This window comes from Toxorhynchites rutilus, chromosome 2 (genome assembly GCF_029784135.1).
Source record: "Toxorhynchites rutilus septentrionalis strain SRP chromosome 2, ASM2978413v1, whole genome shotgun sequence".
NCBI lineage: Eukaryota > Metazoa > Arthropoda > Insecta > Diptera > Culicidae > Toxorhynchites > Toxorhynchites rutilus.
The window spans coordinates 121,182,308-121,206,952 of NC_073745.1; the positions used below are offsets into that span (position 1 = coordinate 121,182,308).

Here is a 24,645-nt window from a genome sequence, read left to right on the forward strand (position 1 = left end):
ATATAATTCCAAGACATGATAAGAAACCCAACTGGGAAAATCGTCGATCTACCGGATATCAAAAAAATTTCCACTGTGAAACTACTTTGAAATTTCTATCAATGATCAGGCAGTGATGCCGACCTTTCTTATTTTTCAGAATTTTCAGCCTTTTCGGCACGCTCCCTGGAATCCTGACATGCAATCGTTTTCGCCTGATTCTTCCGAAATAATCCTGTCTTTTTCATGATTTTTACTTCATCAGCATAAAACAGTCGCAATGTTACAATACTGGGCTCCCTTTCAAAGTATTTTCTGGTTGGACTCTGTCATGATATTCTTTTCGATACATCATGAATATTCAACTGAAAATCGCCAAGGGTTTATGAAACCATTAACTTTCGCATTGAATTTTAAATGTATTTTTGCTTCTTCCAGCAGTTTCTCTGTTAACCAGAGACCAAATTTTTGGAAAAGGAAAAAATTGAAGAAAAAGTTTTGTCGTACAGTTTTTGTTCCTGTTTTATTTCTTAGATTTGTTTGGTTGAAACTGTATTCTGAAAATAATCTTTCCACGGTTGCTGAGGAATGCGGCAGAATCAGAAATGTTGCAATAGTTTTTCTCAATTTAGGAAGAGCAAAATTATTGTAATTCCTTTTTAGTGGCAAAATTGTACCCCAAAAGAAAGAAACATTCTTGCAGCAGGGATTCTCAAACTATTTTGGGCGAGAGACCCCTTTTCCAGAATGAAGTGATACCGCAGATCAAATGCCAAATATTTTTGAGCATTCTATCTTTAGTTCTTATATTTCTTATTCATACAAAATACTTACCAATTTGAAAAGTTTGCAGTTGGTTAAGTTAGTTAATCTTGACATAATTTTGTCATCAAAATTCAACGAAATAAATAGACATAAGATTCAGTAAATATCAAGTGTGATTTATAACTGTTAATACAAGTTATTGAAGTAGGTAATTAATTTTTGAAAAAAACATAAAAGTCGCATGCTAACGATAAAAAACTTAAAATTCAGTGTGATGGATGAATAGGTGGAATATAACCGCTAAGCTGACTTGGGACTACCGTTGGCTTAGAAATCATTTTTTTGTATTGATTAGTTGATTGAATGAAACAATTTTCGAATTATATTGAATTCAACATATTTGCTGTGTAAGTAAAGAATTTGAAGAAAGGTAATGTAATGTAAGTCACCTTGGTTTTGATGACTCTGTTGGGGAAACCATAAATCGGGCCAATCAAAACGGGGCAGTTAGGGCGATTAGATAGCGCTTTACATTTTACAGTTATTCAATTGCTTATCGCAGGAAAAATAACATTTTATTGATTGTGATAGATGCGTAGAAATATGTCCTATCAATTGATGCAAACATCTTTCCGATTTATAAAGAAATGTTCGAATTATAAGCATCCGAAATCTTTCATTTTTTCCTGTATGTTCTGTGTTTAGTTTTTCAATCCCCCCCCCTATATTCCGGTTAGACGTAGTCCCACGTCAATAGCAGGAGCATGTTTGGGCTTGAATTTGATCATGACCTCCTTCGTGTTAAATCGCGCACATGTATCGAATACAGCAAGTCAAAACGTGCCTGAAGAACCAAATAAATTTTGCACGCCCGTCAAGTTTTTAGAAAGAGCAACAATAATAGTTTCTACAAAAATATTAGTCATTCTTATAACAAGTTTTTTTTTCCAAAATATATATTTTTATCAAGGCTCATATGGCGTTAGCCTCACGGGGCCGGGAGTTCAATACTTTGACAATTTTTCTTATTATCTATGTTAGTAATATGTAACCGATTACTCGCGGTTGGCTCGAGGTTAGTATTACAAGTGTTTTCGTAATTCGGATGTTGCTGTCTCCAATGCTCTGTACGTGTGCCCGACACGGGATACTTCCTATTGGGATGCAGCTGACCCTTAATCAGCAACGCCCCCCTAGTCTGTACCTCATATCTAGCGTGGTGCGTCTTTCTCGCTAGATATGAGGTACAGACTATATTATAACAAGTTGATTTACAGTATCTTGAAAGTTTCAAATAATAACTTTTGTTAATTAAAGGAGGCCAGTTTTCAAATCTCGTGTACTCCCAAAAACAGTTTTGGTTTATGTCGAAACCAATATTAATCCCATATAGCTTGGATATTGGCGACTTCTTTGAGAATCCCTGGAGAGTCTCGGATCTCCCCATTATCGATATCCTGAAAATAATTTTGATCGAAAATATTTATAATAATTTGTAGGAGGGGAACAATTAACATATGCTTCCTCTCTATCAACCAATTATCGTCATGTTGATGATTAAATTGAAATTAACAAGATTTAGAACTTGATTGCAGGGTGTAATATAAAACTTTATCAAATTGGAATTGGCTATGGTATTGTGTGAAATTTTACATACTGACAAAATTTCAATGATCAATAATTCCATAGCAGTACCTACAATCACATTATCCAATCTGACAGATAGGCAAATTGGTGAGAAAACACCATAGCGTACTTCGGTAGATCTATACAGCCATTCCATGCCAAACCGATATAGTGGTTCTCAGATTTTCGTGGAAAGGGGTATTTTATTCTTTATCACAAAACATTAGACCCGTATTTTTTTTATTTTTTCGTTAGGGTGACCATTCCCATTTAAGGGTGGTTCGAAAACTCAATTATTTTAATTTTTCCCAGAAACGACTTTTATTTAAAATTCATAACTTTCGAACCACTGAACCGCTTTAAATGATCGACATATAAAATTGAAGCCAATGCCTTTTATTAAAAAAATATTTAACCAGCAAAAAAAAAGGATTTCGTAATTATTGATTGTAGTCATTTTTTGTAGTTTTCATGGCTTTGGACTAGAGGGCGCTATATTTAATTATATTTTTCTTGAATGATTAGGATTTTTACATAACATATCTCGATATCAGAGATGCTATTTTCTTCGTTTTCGTGACATGATTTTCCAAAGTTAACCAATGGTTAACTTCTTATAACAAGTTTTTTTTTCCAAAATATATATTTTTATCAAGGCTCATATGGCGTTAGCCTCACGGGGCCGGGAGTTCAATACTTTGACAATTTTTCTTATTATCTATGTTAGTAATATGTAACCGATTACTCGCGGTTGGCTCGAGGTTAGTATTACAAGTGTTTTCGTAATTCGGATGTTGCTGTCTCCAATGCTCTGTACGTGTGCCCGACACGGGACACTTCCTATTGGGATGCAGCTGACCCTTAATCAGCAACGCCCCCCTAGTCTGTACCTCATATCTAGCGTGGTGCGTCTTTCTCGCTAGATATGAGGTACAGACTATATTATAACAAGTTGATTTACAGTATCTTGAAAGTTTCAAATAATAACTTTTGTTAATTAATGGAGGCCAGTTTTCAAATCTCGTGTACTCCCAAAAACAGTTTTGGTTTATGTCGAAACCAATATTAATCCCATATAGCTTGGATATTGGCGACTTCTTTGAGAATCCCTGGAGAGTCTCGGATCTCCCCATTATCGATATCCTGAAAATAATTTTGATCGAAAATATTTATAATAATTTGTAGGAGGGGAACAATTAACATATGCTTCCTCTCTATCAACCAATTATCGTCATGTTGATGATTAAATTGAAATTAACAAGATTTAGAACTTGATTGCAGGGTGTAATATAAAACTTTATCAAATTGGAATTGGCTATGGTATTGTGTGAAATTTTACATACTGACAAAATTTCAATGATCAATAATTCCATAGCAGTACCTACAATCACATTATCCAATCTGACAGATAGGCAAATTGGTGAGAAAACACCATAGCGTACTTCGGTAGATCTATACAGCCATTCCATGCCAAACCGATATAGTGGTTCTCAGATTTTCGTGGAAAGGGGTATTTTATTCTTTATCACAAAACATTAGACCCGTATTTTTTTTATTTTTTCGTTAGGGTGACCATTCCCATTTAAGGGTGGTTCGAAAACTCAATTATTTTAATTTTTCCCAGAAACGACTTTTATTTAAAATTCATAACTTTCGAACCACTGAACCGCTTTAAATGATCGACATATAAAATTGAAGCCAATGCCTTTTATTAAAAAATATTTAACCAGCAAAAAAAAAGGATTTCGTAATTATTGATTGTAGTCATTTTTTGTAGTTTTCATGGCTTTGGACTAGAGGGCGCTATATTTAATTATATTTTTCTTGAATGATTAGGATTTTTACATAACATATCTCGATATCAGAGATGCTATTTTTTTCGTTTTCGTGACATGATTTTCCAAAGTTAACCAATGGTTGGAAAAAACAAATTTTTCACCTTTCTTCCATTACAAAAATTTATAATTTCTGAACTACTGGACCGAATCAGATGATCGATATATCAAACTGAAGCCCATAAGTTAGTTCTCTTTGAAAAAATATTACATAATTATTGATTGAGTCAGTTTTTCATAGTTTTCTCGGTAAAATATAGAGGGCGCTATATTTTTTAATATTTTTTCTGGTAAGCTGAGGATTTTTCACATTTTCGTTTTTTAGATATGATTTTTCAAATTTATCATGTTTTAAGTCTTCGTTCAATATTCCTATATGACTAGAATCCAGTCTTCTCACACGTGTTATATTTTTTCGAAGAAAATTCAATTTAATATGTCGATTATCTAAATCGGTTCAGAAGTTCAAATGTCATGATTTTTTGCAAAATGTCATTTTTGGGTAAAAATGGAAAAATAATTTCTTGGGCCACTGGTTAAAGGTACCAATTGTGTAGCATAAAGCTGCCGTTTTACGCATAGTTCTCACATGTTACTTCTAGGCAAAATTTATTTCTATTCATAAAACGATGTTTTTATGCATGATCTTTCGCCAAAACACAAAAAGTTTACTGTTTGTTCTCAATATTTAAATAAACAACACCAAGTTCAATTGTCCCATGTTGATATTCTAGCCATAACTATCCCACCATGAACTGTAAGGCCCGTAATCAAGCATGATTGATTCAAGTGAGGGGATCTAGCCAGGTCTATTGCATAAATTTATTTTGACTGATCAGCAAAAACTGATAATAGAGTGGACAAAGTGCATACAACCGTCACGACTAGAGTGAAGCCACGTTTTTGTGACAACCAGAAAATGAAAGGAATTTCAAATGAATTGTTGGATTTCTCCGCATCAGAAGATTATGCCCTTTGTCCTTCAGTGAACACGGAAAAGTGACTTTTCAGACATTTCATAGTTATTGAAAAGTTGATCGAATATATTATTATATTTTGTTCAGACAGAGTGGACCAAGTGCCAGAGAGTAAAAATAGTAATTACTAAACTTTTCATGGTCCATTTCAAATCTAAACATGGTCTTTAATTGACTGCAAGTACTCTCTCTCATAATCACCCTAACCCGTTTGTCGTTGAAACATATTTTATAGAAAATCATTATTTTTGGTAAGTAAAATACAGTTTCAAGTCATAAAATCCGTTTGTTTTATTATATTAGTTTAGTGGAGGAAATCCTGTTGAATTATTGATATGATTTCATTATCAAAATGGGGAGCATAAGGGAACAAGTCTCTGAAAAATATGTTTTGTTCAGTCAGAGTGGACCAAGTACATATGGCCATTCGTAAAACTCTCTTAATTGACCTTAGACGACCTCGCTGAACAGTATTTAAGAGCTGTAGAAAAACAATTAGGAAGAGTGATTGAAAGCTACTAAAACGACACCGCTTCAAACTTTGGGTTCGATTTACTCGAAATCATAATTATGTTACTAAGTCCGATCTGACTGAACACCGACTACATGGTTATCGAATATTTATAGTTTCGAGATATTGCTACCTGATATTGAAAATTGTGTTATTAGAGGCGGATATAGCAGTTTTCGCACTTAAGCTGGAAGTCCGCTTGTACGTGTAGATTGCTGTATTCTCTGCCCGCGGTGTAGACAGACCAGTAAAGTATGTTTTGGTTGAAACGTTCTGCGTTCTGCGCTGTGGGGAAATGTCGACGATTTCAAGTTCTCTTCATTACGTGGTAATGTCACTCTCCAGTGCCGATTGAATGGTGCACTCAGGACTCTCTGAATGTTTCCTCATTTTCCTTATTATTATCGACTTGACTACTCCCAAACTAAAGGTCAGGTCTCCGTGTTCAAAAACTCTTCGAGACACAGTTCCTCGACTCAAGAACCTATCTTTCAGCTATATACAATATGTCGAAGTGGCAATCGAAAGTAAGAGGGACTTGCGCAGTCGTGAGTTATCAGCCATAATTCAAGAGCACTTAGAATTCGTTAAGAAACTCAATGCAGAGTAGTCGAACAGGATATTGAATTTAAAAAATACTTTGAATACGCTTCAAAAGTCTTAATCTAGAGTTAATCTGGAAAACACAGTAGACTTTCAAGATGATCGCAGATTGATTCCAGCGAATGAACCCACCAGTTCTCTTGATACCATGGTCGGCACTGTATGGTGTTTACGGCAGTGTTGCCACTTTGAACTTGACCGAAACATCTTTATCGACGAACGATGTGTGAGACGGCGCGTTTTCTTGGCGAAAACCCCGAATGCTTTCCATCACAAGGCTGATGTGGCGAACTCGTTGGTACACTCCAAAGTTCTCGATGGACGGCACGCACTCATGCGGCTGGGGATCTGCTCATTCTAGAAACTCGGTCGGCGAAAAGGGTCTTTGCATCGGTCCATACTCTTAAAACTATTGAAACTTTGTGACACTTCATATCTCATGCTTCATGCTTTCTCTCCTTGAGACGCGCACTTCGTTTATGTATTTGTATGAAATATGGAATCTCCTGAAAGCACTGTTTGAAAATTGTCTCATTCGAATATTCGATCTTCAATCAATGCTGAAGAGCTCTAAGCCAACTGGAGTGAACTGTGCAAACACGACACACTATTTGAATTTGAATAGGAACCACACGCACCACCTGCGTTAAAGCACTTCAAACCTTGATAACAGAATCGTCAATGGAAACGTGCACATTGTAAAGCCTATTAGATACAAATTTTTACCACAGAATGATATAATCTAATTGCGCTACTTGAGCACGCATCGGAATTTAAAATTTTCGAGTGAATGGTTTGTTAAAATAGTTGCATGGAGGACTGTGTGTATGTGAAATTATGAATTACATGGCACAGAACATGAAAATCCGACGGATATGCACTGTTGGCCAGACGTAAGTTATTTTTCAACGACAAAACATGCATTGGCGCTACCCGAAAATAACTCACTGTTTACGGGTAACGCCAATATGTTTCGTTGATCAACAATGCATATTTGTGATAACAAACGATCTGTGAAATAGTCACCATTTTGTGAGTTGTTTGATGATCTTGCGAACCTTTATCGAAAGAAGCACAGAAATAACCTACGCATTGATGTTTTAGAGTGCTCTCTTTTTGCGCATTAAATGGGAACTAATCAATCGCCGGTGAGTGGAACGTGTTGTGTTGTTAATTGATAATACACTTGCGCAAGCGCTCGTAGTGGTGTGGAAGTTGAGTGATTGAAGGCAGTGTTAGTGGCTCATAACAATCATTGAAACACTTGTGCTGAGTTAGTTTTGATTAGCCGCGAAGCATATGTTCGGATCAGATGAGGCAATGGATTGATTTAATTTTCCGAAATTACCCAACAGTAGTGAAAGTGAAACGAAGTGCTACTAAGTGTTGGTACGCATAATATGATTACCGGTTGGAAAAAAAACCGATCAGAAAACAAGTTCAAGTTTTTTAGGACTCAAGTTGTTTGTAATGAGAACTTAAAGAACTTAAAGTTGGCAACACTTTTTGACATGTGCGACATATAAACAGTTGTCATATGTCTGGTGTCCAGTTAGATTCGTCATTTCATCACTAATGGAAACTTACACGATCAAAATTATTATCAACTAGCTGACCCGACGAACTTCGTCCCGACCAAAATAGATTTTTTGATTTTAATACTTTCAAACATCCACGTTTTCTTACTAAGTGAACGTTAGTGAGTCCAATCACTGAACTCTTTATTGATTGATTACTCTTTGACCCTTTACAATTTCCGTTTACTATAAATTGTCTAGTACTTCTACAAAAAATCGTCCTTATAATATAAAATTATTTTCAGACACAATTCTCGTTGAGAATTCTTCAAGCATTTGGAAATAACATGTTTCTCCGTTGCATGGAATACATGTTTAACACAGAGAATATTACAAAATAAAGACAGCTCAAATCGGACCATTCCTTCCTCGGGTTCAGGGCACACCAACACATTTGGCCTTCCATTTTTGTTGTTATAGATAGAAGATATAGGAATGCGTTATTCCTTCTGAAAATCCTTTTCCACTTTCGAACAAAAATCAATTTCGTTAGCGCCAACATTAAATGGACTAACAACGCTTAGCTAATTGTAGAACATATGGGAATTCAATTTTCCTATTTTTCTGTCCGCTATATTGACCTACGGGAAGAGACGAATATAACGAAATATAGATGACTCAAATTGAATCATTCCTTCCTCGGGTTTTGCGCTTACCAACACATTTAGCCTTCCATTTTTTTTATAGACTAGCGGACCCGGCAAACTTCGTCCCACCCAAAGTTTGTTTTTTGTTATCAATACTTTCAAACATTCACGTTTTCATACTATGAGCAAGTTCGTGGGTCCAATCGCAGAACTGTTCATTGATTGATCTTTTAATCGTTTATTTTTGTATGGCAACTCCCCTATAGAAGGTGGAGTATCTAACCATCGTAAAACATTTATTGCACCCTGAAACCTCCGCGTGCCTAATTTGGTTTCATTCGCTTGATTGATTCTCGAGTAATGCAGAAATTTGTTTTTCATTTGTATGTCAGACCCTCCTCCCCCTTAGAGAGGGGGGTGGAGTGTGTAACCACCATAGAAACATGTATTGTACCCTAAAACCTTCACATGCCTTATTTTGTTTCATTTGTTTGATTAACTCTCGCGTAATGCAGAAATTTGTGTTTCATTTGTATGGCAGCCCTCCCTTAAAGAGGGGGGTGGAAATTCTAACCACCATAAAAACATTTATTGCATCCTAAAACCTCAGTATGCCTAATTTGGTTTCATTTGCTTGATTAATTCTCGAGTAATGCAGAAATTTGTGTTCCATTTGTATGGCAGCCCCCCCCCCCCCATTTATTGCATCCTAAAACCTTCACATGCCCTATTTTGTTTCATTTGCTTGATTAATTCTCGAGTAATGTAGAAATTTGTGTTTAATTTGTATGGCATTTTCCGAAAATTTTCCGGTTTTCCTCTCAACTATATCTACGGGAAGAAACGAATACAACAAAATAAAGAAAGCTTAAAATCGGACCATCTCTTCTTCGGGTTTTCCGCTTACCAACAGATTTTGCCTTACATTCTTATTTATATAGATAAGTGTCTTCAATATCGTGTCAGCTAGGCCTTCGAAATATGATCTAACCTCAATCAATATTTTGCCACCTTAAACGGTCAATATCGTCCTCAATCCTAAGTTTACCTATTTCCTCTGAATTTTTCGATATTCCTATTCAAACTTATTATTGTATATTATTATAACGTCAATTTCAGACACAATTTTTGTATGGGATTTTCTCACCACTTGCAGAAAAAAGTGATTTGCATTCCCATAGAATACTAATTTGATTCGAAAAAGTTAATTGTTATTCATAATTTACACTTCAGAATTCGTTTTTCCTTCTCAAAAACACATCATAATACTCGCTTTACAAATACAGGCGGTTCCTTTCAGTTTGAGAGATGCCAGTTTTTTTAGTTTGCGAAAATATATGCAAGTTTTATTATCTGCAAGCAAATGTTTTTATTCTATAAATAAAACTATGACAGTAGAACCCCGATTACCCGCGAGCGGGTGATCCGCCGTGCGAATTGTTCGCGCCTGCGAGTTCCATAGTAAATCAATAGGCCTTTCCGTAATTAGTTAGTGGTAGTGGTAGTGGTAGGCCCATGCTCTTTTGTTTTGGTCATGTCTTTTACATTATTTAGCCACTGGTGTACACGACCTTATAGATGAATAGTTTAATGATTTCTGTATTAATGAAAGATAGTTTTTATGTTGAAGCATCTTTTATCTTGTTTGCATCTCTTTTTCGCTCATTTAATGCGTCATCCCCGATTTTCGTTATTCGCGGTAAGTTTGCCCGACTATTCCGCAGATAATCGGGATTTGGGATCGGGATCTGCTTATTCTCCAAATTTCATGAAGAAACACACAACTCAGACTAAAGTGGCTGCACCGCTTGCTAGCGCAAAACAAATAACCGAGTTCAACATTAAAAACTCCTAAAACGTAGTTACGTTCCATCCAGTCTCTCACCATCACATTGCACAATGGTCCAGGAGATGCATTTAAGTGGGAATTAGCATTTAGAGCTCGACGGTCATTCTCTAGACAAAAACTGTCTTCGACAAAAGTGTTACATGTGATAGAGCGCTCATTTTCATGCTATCAAAAATAGGGTGACAAAAATTGTCGATGAAACAAAAAATATAACTTTCTTATCTTTATAGATAGAGGTAAACATAGTTCGACAATGTTGTATTCCAAGTTGTTTGAGACATCTTTGTAGAACAAAGTTTTTTTTCTCTTGAAATAACCGATTTTTTCTAAGTTGCGTTAGGGTCACCATGAAAAAAAAACGGTTTTTATACTCTAATTTAAATAAAATTCTACATACAAGCTGTCTTCGAAAGACTTTTAGATAAAGTGACCAGATGGTCAGAGGTCTAACGCGGGACACAAATAACAAAACGTTATTTATATACGTTGTGGGAACATATACCATAGTTTAGCGAGTCTGAACTGATATGTATTATTTTTTTCTAAGTATCGGCACTCAGTTGTGATTTTTCGGTGGCTTAGATTTTGTTTGCGCCTGAAAACCACTCGCTCAATCAGAGCATTTACGCCTGGCAAGCACGATTCGAATTCTACAATTTTCTTTGAAAAAGAAATTACGAATATTACCGTATGGAATGCTCGAATTTTTTCTTAAATCTTTCGTTTATTAAGCCTGAAACAACAAAAATTATTCAAGGCTGTTGATTCGCAGCAGCAGCACTGTCAAGCATCTTGATGATTTTTTCATACTGCAAGCTCCACCCCCCAGCGAAGGAGTTGGACATCCTGAGGCACTTTGTGTCCGCCAGATATAGCCGATCTGGTATTTACAACATCATATCCCTACTGCTCCTTAAGCCGGGACATCGAAGCAACCGGCCAAACGGTGAAGGAGAATCTGGTCAAACTGGACATTTTTATGTGGAAGCGTCAGATGAGACCTGCCGTATCTGAGCAGCAAGCAATCACCCAGAAGGAGTAGCTTGAGGTGCTGGTGAAAATACTCTTTCCGGCCAAAGAAATGAAAAACTTCTTTTTCACTGGTGAAAAACTTCTTTCCGTGCTTATAATGAAAGACGAGATGTACTTGATGCTAGAATTTAACGAATGGCAGGGGATCGGGTACTTTACGTTCCCCAGGTAAGAGATGACTTCGAATATATCATCCACACCAAGTTCTCGAAGAAGGTCCTTCTCTGACAGATGTGAAGCGAATGGCCAAGCCGCTCTTCTTTCTAATCATATTGTGAACGGGGAGATATATAGTACGAAGTGATTGCCGGAAGTTGCGAAGGTGATGTGGTCTTTATGCCGAACCTGGGATCAGCCCATTATGCCAAAAGATCACTGGAGGATGGATCGGCTGGAGATAATCATTGTCGCGAAGACCGCCAACCTTCTCAACACTCCCCAGCTGCGACCGTTAAAAACTTTTGGGTGAATGGCCAAAATGGAGAGACAGTCGACCACCAAAGCCACGAAAATGTAAAAAAACACGCCGACATACATCTTTTCATCGACCATGGTTGAGGTTCCGACCAACTTCCGTAAGACCACCCAGCGCTTCATTCACGATACTTTATCAAACAACCCTCCCTCTTCCTGTCGAGTATACACTAGTTTTTCCGGCTTATTTAAAACGTTAAGCCCTGACCGAGCTAGAGGACCAAAGATGATCTTTTCGTTTGACTCGCGTTGGTCCCTGCGGATCAATAGGGGACTTTTATAAAAATCATTTTCCATTTTTGTTGCTGTCGCTTCCAGTTGACACTCTCTAAACAAAAAGCCCACTGTCGGTGCGATGAAACCAGCTCAACGTATTAATCTTAGGATGTATTAGAAGCGCCCTTGAACAGTCTGCCAAATAAAAGTTTTTTTTTTTGAGGTTCATCCATTTAAGAAAATCAACATGATTAGATTGTGATATTGAAATATACTGATATCGCGGGACATTTTCGTTTCTTTTGCCAAACGCAGGACGTTTCGCGGGACGTAATCTTACGCGGGACATTTTGTTGAAATGCGGGACTGTCCCGCGTAACGCGGGACGTCTGGTCACTTTACTTTTAGAGCTTACTAATACAAACGTTTTGCGATGCAGTACATATCAATATTTCAACTTCACTCAAAGTTATCGATATTTCTTCTCAAAAAATACTCTCTCTTCAATTGCTTGTCATTATTTCTGGGACAAACATAAACAACGTTTATTGGCGGCTTTTGAAAGAACATAGTTCACTCTACATGATTCGTGATTTAGAAAACTATGTTATTTTTGGGGTTTGAGTAAATTAAAATTGAAATCATGAGTTTTTGGATGAAAAACCATCAATAACTTTGAGTAGGATTAAGATATTAACAAGTTCTGCATCGCAAAATGTTGTTCTTGATAAGCTCTAAAAGTCGTAAAAAGGCACTTTTGATGTAGAATTTGAAATATAAAAGTTAGAGCTTTTTCATGGTCACCCTAATGCAACATAAGAAAAGAGCGCTAAATCGATTATATTAAAAGATAGAAAAATGCTTTGTTCTACAAAGTTATTTAAAATAATTGGGGCTACAACATTGTCTGACTATGTTTATCTCTATCTATAAAGATAAGAAAGTCAAATTTTATATAACCATGATATTCCATCGACAGTTTTGGTCATCCTATTTTTGATAACATAAAAATAAGCGCTCTATCATATGTAACAACTCTGTTGAAGGCCGTTCTTGTCTAAAGAATAAATATTTGCCACAAAGTTGTTTTTTAACTAAATTGCATTAGGGTAACCATGGACAAAACGGTTTTTTACTCTAACTTTTATATTTCAAATTCTACATCAAAATTGTCTTCGTATGACTTTTAGAGCTTATCAATTCCAATATTTTGCGATGCAGCATTTGTCAATATCTTAATCCTATTCAAGGTTATTGTTGGGGTTTCACCCAAAAACTCATGATTTCAATTTTAATTTACTCAAATACTAAAAATAACATATCTTCGAAAATCAAATAGAGTGAAATCTGTTCTTTCAAATTCCGTCAACAAACATTTTCTATGTTTTCCCCAGAAAGAATGGCAAGAAACTGAAGAGAGCGTATGTTTTGGGAAGAAATATCAATAACTTTGAGTGAAGTTGAGATATAGACAAGTTCGGCATCGCAAAATGTTTGTATTAGGATGTTCTATAAATCTTTCGAGGACAGTTTGTATGTAGAATTTGAAATATAAAAGTTAGAGTATAAAAACCGTTTTTTTCATGGTGACCCTAACGCAACTTAGAAAAAAGACGCTATATTGGTTATTTCAAGAGATAGAAAGAAAACTTTGTTCTACAAAGATGTCTCAATTGATTGAGACTACAACATTGTTGAACTATGTTTACCTCTGTCTATAGAGATAAGAAAGTTATATTTTTTATTTCATCGACAATTTTGGTCACCCTATTTTTGATAACATGAAAATGAGCACTCTATCATATGTAACACCTTTGTCGAAGACAGTTTTTGTCTAGAGAATAACCGTCGAGCTCTAAATGCTAATTTCCACTTAAATGCACCTCCTGGACCATTGTGCATTGTCAGTTTACTTTGTCAGTTTGTATCGCGGAATGTACCGTATTTTGCAATTAAAAGTATCAGTTTTCAAAACCAAAAGCTTTCATTTATGCTTCCTACAATTTCAAAAGTTTATAAATTTTAATTGCAATCGCCAAAAAGACTAACAAAAATGAATCGTCCACTTGCAAATCTGGCAACTCAGTCCGTGAGGTAAAACGTCAACATGTCAAGATATTGATGTTCGAAAATAAGAAAACCCAGATTTCTGCGGCGTCGGCTGTGGTCAGCTCTTATTATGCTCTCAAATGTCATCATATTGTCAATAAAATTGACCGTGTAAGGTCCGCTTAAGATATCCGCATGAACAACTTTGACGAATGGGATGAACAGTACGAAATATGTTAACAAACAAATAGTTCTAATTAGGTTTATTGAAGTACTATAATTCATGTATGATGATAACAATTTTTTAAGAGCATTTGATTCTGGACTTGGTAATATCTTCCGCATAAGTGTTGATAAACGGTGGTGGCAGATTTTTCGAGGCGGTTCATGTAAAGTGGTTCCAAAGTATTATTTCATAAAAATGTCCAAAATGTCATATAAATTAAAAAGTATTTTTGTTATGATACAATAAAAAACTAAAGCATTCAAAAGAGACCCTCGTTTCAATACCATTATTGTTTGGCAATATCTGTATCCCAGAATGATAGAAAATGTCTTTTGATCCCGGGCTTTCATTTATTTCGTTTTCCCAATGATGTCACTAGCCTGAACTCCGCCATATCATACTCAGTGACACACCCCTCTGATGCAATCCCAGACGAGTGAGGAGCAATGAGTCTCCCACATTGTATCATTCCGGCATGTCTTCACAGCATCAAGCTCATTGTTGCGAATGATGCAAATGATTTCACATTTTTTATTCATTTAAACAGAAAAAAGAGAAACGAGGAAAACGGAACGAACGAAATCGCATGCGTGAATGCAACCCAATCATGTTGGAAAACAATGAACCTGAGGCCAGAAGTATCCGTACTCGAGAACTGAGCACCTGTAATTTCCGATCGTTTTTGCGTGACTTTTTTCCTTTTCATTGCGCTTACAGCGCAATCAAAACAAAGTAGAGAAAAGATAAAAAACCCAACGAATTGACTAACGTAAAACTTCTTCCCGCTTTTTCCCTCGTTTCAGCTCACGTCGATTGGAACAATTGGAATCAGAGGAAATTTGGTAGTAAATAACATACAAACTGCGAAATATAATGATTGCATAACTCCGAAACAACCATTTCGAAAACGTGGAAAACAAAAATCCAAAAATCCGCAGTCCGACGCGTCGCAAAGAGGGAATAACACTAAATTTTGTGATTGTAGAAAACGCGAAGTGGTGAAACGAGAAAAACAAAGAAAGAAAGAAAGAAATAAAAAAACGCACGCCGAAAAGCAAAAGCGTACGTGTCGAAGTGAATCTCTGTTATTTTGTGCAGCTTCTCGGAACTGAGGGGTCCTCCGACAAACACGTGAAGTTCTGGACGGGGTTCGCGATCCATTCGCCACGACGAGATGGATAACAACGGAATGGGGGCTTCCGCTTGCTACGGCGGAGGTGACATTGCTGGTGCCATCTTCGGGACACTGTTTGCGGTGGTGGTTGTCGCAGTGCTCCTCTGGTGGCTCTACCGGCGAGGCTACATCCTGAAACGAAAAGGTGAGTGCGCACCGCCGTCGAAAGCATTACCCCGCGGTTAATGATAATAATTTGGTCACGAAATATGATGATGGCGAAATTACATGGGCTGGGCGTTCTTTCGACATACACGCACACCGAAAGTGTATGTTGTGGGTTATTTCGAGGAAAATTTATGTCAACTTTGTCATGCGATTGTCCGCAGGTAATTTGGCACCACTCTTCGGCTTCTGATGAAGTGACGGATTAATTGCGGGCAGCTAGGGTGAAATGTGTCGATGCATTCATTTTCAAGGGGAAATGCAACAAATTGCATCTCCCCCTGAAATTTTTATCGGTAAAACCTGATTCAATCAAAGTCAATCCGAATGGAGGTCAATCTGAGTCAAATCACATTTTTAAAATTTCAAATATGCATCCATTCCATGACAATCCGATATAGTGGCTCTCAGATTTTCGTGAAAATTGTTAGTTTTGTTCCATATTGCAAAATATAGAACTTTTTTTTTATTTTTTCATAAAGATGCTCATTTCCATTTTATGGTGGTCCAAAAAATAAGTCACTCAAAATCAATGTAGGCGCATGATGACCTAGCCGCATAGGAATATTAAACGATGACTGGAAACATGTGTACTTTGAAAGATCATAACTCTAAAACGGTACGATACACAGCTTTCAAGAAAAATATAAAAAAATATAGCGCTCTTTGTCCCTAAGCCATGTAAACTAAAAAAAAACAAATGCAATCAATAATCACGAAAATAAGATTAAAATTGTTTGCATTTGTAGCATTTTTTCAAAAAGACCAGCTAACTTTAATTTGACATTTCGATAATCTGAATCGGTATAGTAGTTCAAAAGTTGTGAATTTTTGTCAAAAGTCATTTTTAGAAAAAAAAAAAAAAAAGAGAAAAAAATAATTTTTCGAACCTCCCTAAAATGGAAGTGGACACCTTAATGAAAAAATCAAAAATACAAAGAACAAAACTACAAATTTTCACGAAAATCTCGAACCACTATATCGGTTTGGCATGGAATGGCTGTATACAAACATTTGTATGACTAGGACAGTGATTTTCAACCGGGGGAATTCCTACGTATTGGGGAATTTAGTCATTCAAATGGGGGGAATTGTGCAAAGGGATATTGCACATTTATTTCGCTTTGAAGATGACATTGATTAACAAACATTGCCGCGAAAACTTCATTGGATCCGCTAAAATTTGTGATTCTCGTCAAACATTTCCAAATCTGAGATGTAATGTTCAATTGAACATCTTCGCAATGTTTAAAAAACTTTCGTCAGTGATTGATGAGGGAACAGACGATGAAACAGTACAGAAGACCATAAAAGGGAAATTGTACAGCATTTGTCAAGACTTTGAGTTAAACTAGAAACATTATGTATATATATATATCAAAGAACAAGTTCTGGACATGGTTCGGAATCCCTTCTGACTGGCAGTGATGGAAGTTTCGAATCAATTTAAGAACAAACTCATCGATCATCAAATGATCAATTTTTATCCTGATAGGCGGAATAAGCGTTACGAGTGTTGTTGCCTTTTGCGTAGAATTTATGTGAATCTGGTTTTCCTATAATGCTGCTGATGGAAACAATTCCAAATGAAATCGACAAATGACAAAACAGTATTTTTTATTCAAATGAAAGTTTGTATTCCGTTTGGGTTGAAGGAAATATAAGTTTTCCACAGCAATTGGGAATTTTATGACTCAATCGTACCGATTTTAGTAAGAGAAATCTTTGATAATCTATATCTCAAAAACTATGAATATATGTTTAAGAGTTACGTTGAAAAACATTCGAAGACATGTGGTTTGATACAAAACGTAGCGATATGAAAAAATCGTAAACGATCTACAACACGAGAAAATGGTGTTGCAGTCTATTGTGGTGTATACTGTTATTCACTCTATGAGGAAGATTGTTCGACTGATGAACGATGTTTGAATTTGAGTATCTTTATATACAGCCATTTCATGCTAAACCGATGTAGTATTTCAAAAGTTACGAATTTTTGAAAAGTCATTTTGGTAAAAAGTGGGAAAAATGATTTTTCGAACCATCCTGAAATGAAATGGACACAAAACATAAAAAACCTAATGTTTTGCGATAAAGAACAAAATTACCACTTTTGAGGAAAATCTGAGAACCACCATATTGAATATTTCTGTACCCATAACGTCCTGTTCAATCAACGAGGTGTATTTGTGTTATTGGGATTTCAATTCTACTTTAAAAACTGTTTTTATATATAATTTCCAAAAACTTTTCTTTTTTTGGAAATTATAAGCAAATTCATAAAATTTCATGCACATGACATATAAAACCACAAACATATTAAAAGGGCTTATTTACTATGAAAAAGATAATAAATTAGAAATATTTTTTTTAATATCTCGAGAATGGCTGCATTTAGAAGGAGATTGATAATGAGCTTTTTTGTTTTAAATTACATCAGGATTCATAATTTGTGGCTAACAATGTTAACATACAAAAATTCGAAGTTTCGAAAATTAATAAAAATTCGATGTTCCGCAAAGTTCGCCATAGAATAGTTTTACCATCTTTGACTGATAAAAAATAATATTTTAGATATTGCAAATTAAAGTTTTTTTTTGTAAATAAAAAAAGAGTTTTTTTCTCAGTGTATATTTTTTTCACGTTTAAACATCAATACTCTATAATTCTTTCCAAGACACTATTTCGATACGAATCATAGTTTTTGAGATATAAATTATTTAAAAAAATATCTAACTAAAATCGATACGCCCTTTTCAAAAGATGCGCTTGAGTAAAAAAATTCCCATTTGCTGTGGAAAACTCATATTTTCTCCAACCCAAGCGAAATATAAACTTTCATTCGAATCAAAAATACATGTTTTTGAAAATTGCATTTTTAGTACGATTTCATTTGGAATTACTTGTATGCGAAATTGCTTAAGTGATCAACCGAAACCGAAAACATTGATGAAGTGAAGAAAACAGTATTATCCAATCCTCGAATCACCGTTAGAGAAGTTGCTACATGTCTATCCTAGCAAAACATACCTTCGCTTGTGCCATACGATTTTTACCAATGATTTGGGCATGACACGGATCGTCTCAAAATTCGTACCAAAATTACTCAATTTTAACCAAAAACAGAACCGCATTACCATTTCTGAGTTGTTAGAATCTGTCCGCGACAACTCAAATTTGTTCCAGAGGGTCGTAACTGATAACGAATCATGAGTTTATGGTTATGTTGTGGAAATTAAAGCTCAATCATATAGAAGCTCAATCAATAGAAGCTGCCGAATTGGAATTCACAAAAATCCAAGACGAGCCAAAAAACGGGTAAGCGAAGCAGCTGTCAAAAATGAACTGAAATTTGAAAATTTCAGAAATTGTCGGCTTAAGTGCGAAACATGAGTATCAACATGTGACCACAAAAAAAAACACGAAACTCGAACATACGTAATCTGCGGAAATTACAAATTGGAGTTACTTTTTGAGCAGATTTGATATATTACAGCTCTTTTCCTTGGGACCGAATAAACGGACAGAAACTCCCAATGTTTTTCCTAGCAAAACCTCGATTTTTTTAGCACACTTTTTAGCTGTTCGGCTTTTTCTAAACAGGCCTTCGTTTGATTATTCTATTTCCAGCCAAACGGATTTCTCTACGATGTGTTTGCCATACATTACAATTCCTTAGTCTGTAAATGATATAACCGAAGAAAACTAGAAGTAATTAAAGATTCGTCAGTCATCCAGCTAGCAACCAAATGGCGGCGGAAAGAGGGTGTTCGAAATGGATTTTGTTACGGCCAAGAATTTTGGATGAGAACCTTCTTCAAGACTACACCCAAACTAGCGTTGGCAGAAAACATGCCATCTTTGGCAGAAAAGATGCCACCGTTAGAGAAGTTGCTACATGTCTATCCTAGCAAAACATACCTTCGCTTGTGCCATACGATTTTTACCAATGATTTGGGCATGACACGGATCGTCTCAAAATTCGTACCAAAATTACTCAATTTTAACCAAAAACAGAACCGCATTACCATTTCTGAGTTGTTAGAATCTGTCCGCGACAACTCAAATTTGTTCCAGAGGGTCGTAACTGATAACGAATCATGAGTTTATGGTTATGTTGTGGAAATTAAAGCTCAATCATATAGAAGCTCAATCAATAGAAGCTGCCGAATTGGAATTCACAAAAATCCTAGACGAGCCAAAAAACGGGTAAGCGAAGCAGCTGTCAAAAATGAACTGAAATTTGAAAATTTCAGAAATTGTCGGCTTAAGTGCGAAACATGAGTATCAACATGTGACCACAAAAAAAAACACGAAACTCGAACATACGTAATCTGCGGAAATTACAAATTGGAGTTACTTTTTGAGCAGATTTGATATATTACAGCTCTTTTCCTTGGGACCGAATAAACGGACAGAAACTCCCAATGTTTTTCCTAGCAAAACCTCGATTTTTTTAGCACACTTTTTAGCTGTTCGGCTTTTTCTAAACAGGCCTTCGTTTGATTATTCTATTTCCAGCCAAACGGATTTCTCTACGATGTGTTTGCCATACATTACAATTCCTTAGTCTGTAAATGATATAACCGAAGAAAACTAGAAGTAATTAAAGATTCGTCAGTCATCCAGCTAGCAACCAAATGGCGGCGGAAAGAGGGTGTTCGAAATGGATTTTGTTACGGCCAAGAATTTTGGATGAGAGCCTTCTTCAAGACTACACCCAAACTAGCGTTGGCAGAAAACATGCCATCTTTGGCAGAAAAGATGCCATTTCCTGGTCATGAGAGTCAAATGCGCAAATAATGAGCTATTTTGAAGCTTAAAAATGGTTTGTATGTATGCGAGCAGACATCTCTTTCTGTTTTCTTTTCTCATTTCATTTGGGATTGTGCAAAAAAAAAGTCCATACGACGTCAATGGGGATCGAACCAAGGCCGGCTGGAATGAAAAGCTATTTTACACGACCACGCTATCCATATAGCTGCCAGCGCTATTATAAAGGAGCGTGACAATATTACACCTCATCATAAAATGAAGTTGGAAGGTGTTTTCTAAGCCGATAAAGAAGAACATGAACGAGAATATATCTTTCTCTGTATGGGCCGTGTATTTGGCAAACTATACGAAAAGCTTTCATTTAAATGTGTCTCCTGTTTCGCTCCCTCATATTGGCTCTAGCATATATATTATACTAATGATATACATGTATTGGGGAGTAGAACATTTTATGTTATCTTTCAGCTCATTTAATGTAATCGGGATGCCAGAAAATGTGCTGAAAATTAACTTTGGTTGTAGAGGTGAATGAGCTGCAAAAGTTTACAGCCTCTAAAGATCAATTCTCTCTCTCTCTCTCTCTCTCTCTCTCTCTATCGAATTGGTCATACGTAAATCAAATGCTCAAAATGCATACGCAGAGCTCAAACTCTGCGGAGAGAGGAAAAATTCTCCATGAACGAATCTTCACTGTCCGGAATTCACTCAAAAATACCAACATTTGATTACGTAAATACCAGCCATTGTATTTTTAAATCTTGAATGATTTAGAATCTGTGGGTGTCTTATAAACCATGTATTATACTGACACTGACTTATTGATAATACTTCGCGGTGCAAATTGTATTTATTAAAATTGCAGAGTTACCTATAAAATGTATGCTGTTCGGTCGAAACAGTAATTGAATCAAACAAAGCAGTGTTCCTCCTCCGGTCAATATTTTGCCGTGATAATGAAAACAAATTTCGTACTTCACGTTCTCCCCGAAATTCAAGTAGCCGCGACCGTATTTCGATAGTAAACTGCTGTGCGAAGTCAGCGTTCGTAACCACCGGCACCACTCCCACTCCCATCAACCTCAAACGCATCAAAACACTAACCGAGCGGCGAGAGAAAATCCGGTTGCTGCTGTCGCTACAAGAGCAACATGCCTAATTTGGGCGCAACACGTTTTTTTTCTGTTCAGAGACTGTTTTTGAATGAAAGTGTAACGATGCCCAAGCTTGCCACCGATAAGGTATAACCACATTAGCTGCTGAACCTTACAACTGAACCTGTTATTTAAATGTATCCTTTAATCACACGCATTTGACCGGCTCATGTTTCACCCGTTTAGGATGCGGGTCTCGAAGAGTTTCAACCACACATGAGATCGATTCCGTCGATGCACCGAAAATAGCGGCAATCTCCCCGGTGGGAAAATGATGAAAAAAAGCCAGCGAGTGACTTCGCGAGATGTCCTCTGCGGAAACCTGTTTTTTGGTGAAATAAAGTTTTTTATCGCAGTCCCTTTTCGGCACTGATGCTAGTGGTGTTCTTCTCTTTCTTTCCTCCCCAAATCAACTTAAGATCATCAACACTTCTCAGGTGTGGTTCCCTCTCAGGTTGCGCCAAATTCCAATCGTTGTTTGGCCACATCGTCTGCGGCTGATGATGCTTTGTTCGGTCGTTCGTTGGAAGTTGTTTTTCCGATAAAGATCATAATGGTGATGAAGATCTTCGATTGTAAAGTGGTCGCGGTCGCGGTGTAGATTACGAATTCCTTCGACTCGGAACAATGTTGCGCTTAACATTGGAATTCGGAAATCACACAAGCATCGTGATGTCTATATGTCATGTAGCCAGTGTAGGAACCAAACTTTGAAATTAAATAAATACGGCTGTATGCAATGATACAACCTTCTGTCGGTGGTTAAACTTTTCTCCTTGAAACCGACAGTTACGTTCGCTCCTCAATTAATGCCAAACACTTGGAGCCCACGATCACTGCTGGGAGCCAGAATTCACGATCGAAGTCGAAACAGGCGTGTATCGAATATTCACAAACTCACAAACAACTTGTGAAATTCCAGAATGGCCCGAATGGATGCTGTAATGAACTATTCCGCCTCGTGGAGTTTTTGTTAAAAGCTACACTAAAAATTAAAAAAAAATAAAAGAATGTGTTGTATGGAGCTCCTCGCACCGTTGGGACCCCCGAAAGTGCGTGATGGCAAAGCGGCACACCAGAGGTCGATCGATGCTGCGGATATTTGTCCATCGCCAAACCGGTTTTCGCGAACCGAAAATAAACAGTTGCATATTTTTCGAGCCTCGTCTTTTCGGATTCTTCACTGGGGATGAAGAATCCTCGGGGAACCATAAATAGTTATTACATTTAACGAGGCGACAACAGCTCCAGAATAATGGCAATTCCGTGTAATCTGAAGCGCACGGTAATCGCCATAAATCTCCGTTCCTTCATCGTACCGTGATTCACTCAAGAGGAACACAGTCTATACCCGATCGATGAAAGTTCGTAAGGAAATCTGCCAGATCGCAAATTGTCCCGCCTTCTATCCGAATTTAGAATCAGGTCTCCGAGCGCGCGCACACTCACACTAGAACTAATTAATTCACCATCGCGAGGTTCCATAACTTTCTATGAGCACATCGCTCGAAGCTGGTGAGAATATGCCAAATTGGATAATGCGGTGAGACAAAATGCCAAACAGAAACCCGCTTGGCTGCGGGTCGGAGTCGCTAGAAGATTCCTTTTAGAGGCAATCGACCCTTGATGGAAGCCAGCAGAGAACATCAGCGATTTGAACGCACCCAAAAGCTTGCTTCGCGGGTCGGTCGCAAGTCACCACAAAACTTCACTCACGACGTTGAGAGTTTGTTGATCGTTGAACGTCGGTTGTTTGTGTCAATTGGTACAAAAAAGGTCGCGATTTTTCTCACTCTGTAGCAGATGTATGTCGGAACGACATACCTGTGTATGTTGTATGTTGACATATCTATGTATGTCGTTCCGACATACATGCTACATTGCCTACGATCAGATTAATCGTGTGTAACCTGGGTGACACAGGTAGGAATGAAAGAAAAAAGTTGAAATCACGCTCTGTTGTAGAAACAGTTTGTGAACAAAAATTTATCCAGCACAATAGCATCATAAGACAATATTGAGACGCATTTAGTGGAAGATTCAATATTTGGTGACCCAAAAAAGGTATCTAAAGGGTGTGTCACATCAAATTGCATCACGGAAAAAACGCTGTAGAAATTAAATTTTTAGGAATTACATCTTCAGCTTTCGCTTATAATCAGATAAGAGTGTATAGATCACGTTGGCCATGCTTCACTGTCAATTTTTCGTAAATTTGGAAAAATGTCGTCGAACGAAAAAGAGCGTCGTGAATTAATCCTGTGCACTCATTTCGAGAATCCGGAGTTGTCACATCGGGACATCGGTAAGATGCTGGGAATCGTCCAATCCACGGTCAGCAGAGTACTAAAACGATACTTCGAGAACCTAACCATCGACCGGAAGGTGAAGAACGGCAACAATGGATGCTCCGTCAGTGAAAAAGATCACAAGCGCGTAGTGAGGCAGTTTAGACGTGATCCGAGAAGTTCGGTCCGGGATGTCGCCAATAAGCTGAATTTGTCAAGTTCATTCGTCCAGTGGACCAAGCAGCGGGAGGGCCTGCGTACATACAAGGTTCAGAAGGCTCCTAACCGCGACGAAAGGCAAAACATGGTGGGGAAGACGCGAGCCCGGAAGCTGTACACCGAAATGCTGACGAAGCCGCATTGCCTGGTAATGGACGACGAAACCTACGTCAAAGCGGACTTTCGTCAGCTGCCGGGCCTGTTGTTCTTCTCCGCAGAGGACAAATTCAGCGTTCCGGAGGAGATTCGCAAGCAGAAACTATCCAAGTTTGCCAAAAAGTACATAGTGTGGCAAGCGATCTGCTCTTGCGGAAAGTGGAGCGCCCCCTTCGTGATGACCGGCACGGTAAACGGGCAGGTTTACCTTAAGGAGTGCCTACACAAGCACTTACTACCACTATTGAAGCAGCACGAGGGCCCGACCATCTTCTGGCCGGATCTCGCTTCGTGCCACTATTCAAAGGACGTGTTGGAGTGGTACGAAGCCAACGGGGTCACCTTCGTGCCAAAGGAAATGAACGCGCCGGAGCTTCGCCCAATAGAGAAATATTGGGCGATTATGA

The 24,645-nt window shown here is 37.3% G+C and overlaps 1 protein-coding gene across 1 annotated transcript in view; it reads left to right on the plus strand.

Annotated features, from left to right (window-relative positions):
• LOC129767707 (uncharacterized) overlaps positions 1 to 24,645 on the plus strand; it is a 272,984-nt gene that overhangs the window by 18,623 nt on the left and 229,716 nt on the right. Inside the window, exon 2 of the mRNA XM_055768866.1 lies at positions 15,110 to 15,625. Within this exon, the coding sequence (XP_055624841.1) occupies positions 15,481 to 15,625 (145 nt within the window). The 5' untranslated portion in view covers positions 15,110 to 15,480. The remainder of the gene's footprint in view (positions 1 to 15,109; positions 15,626 to 24,645) is intronic.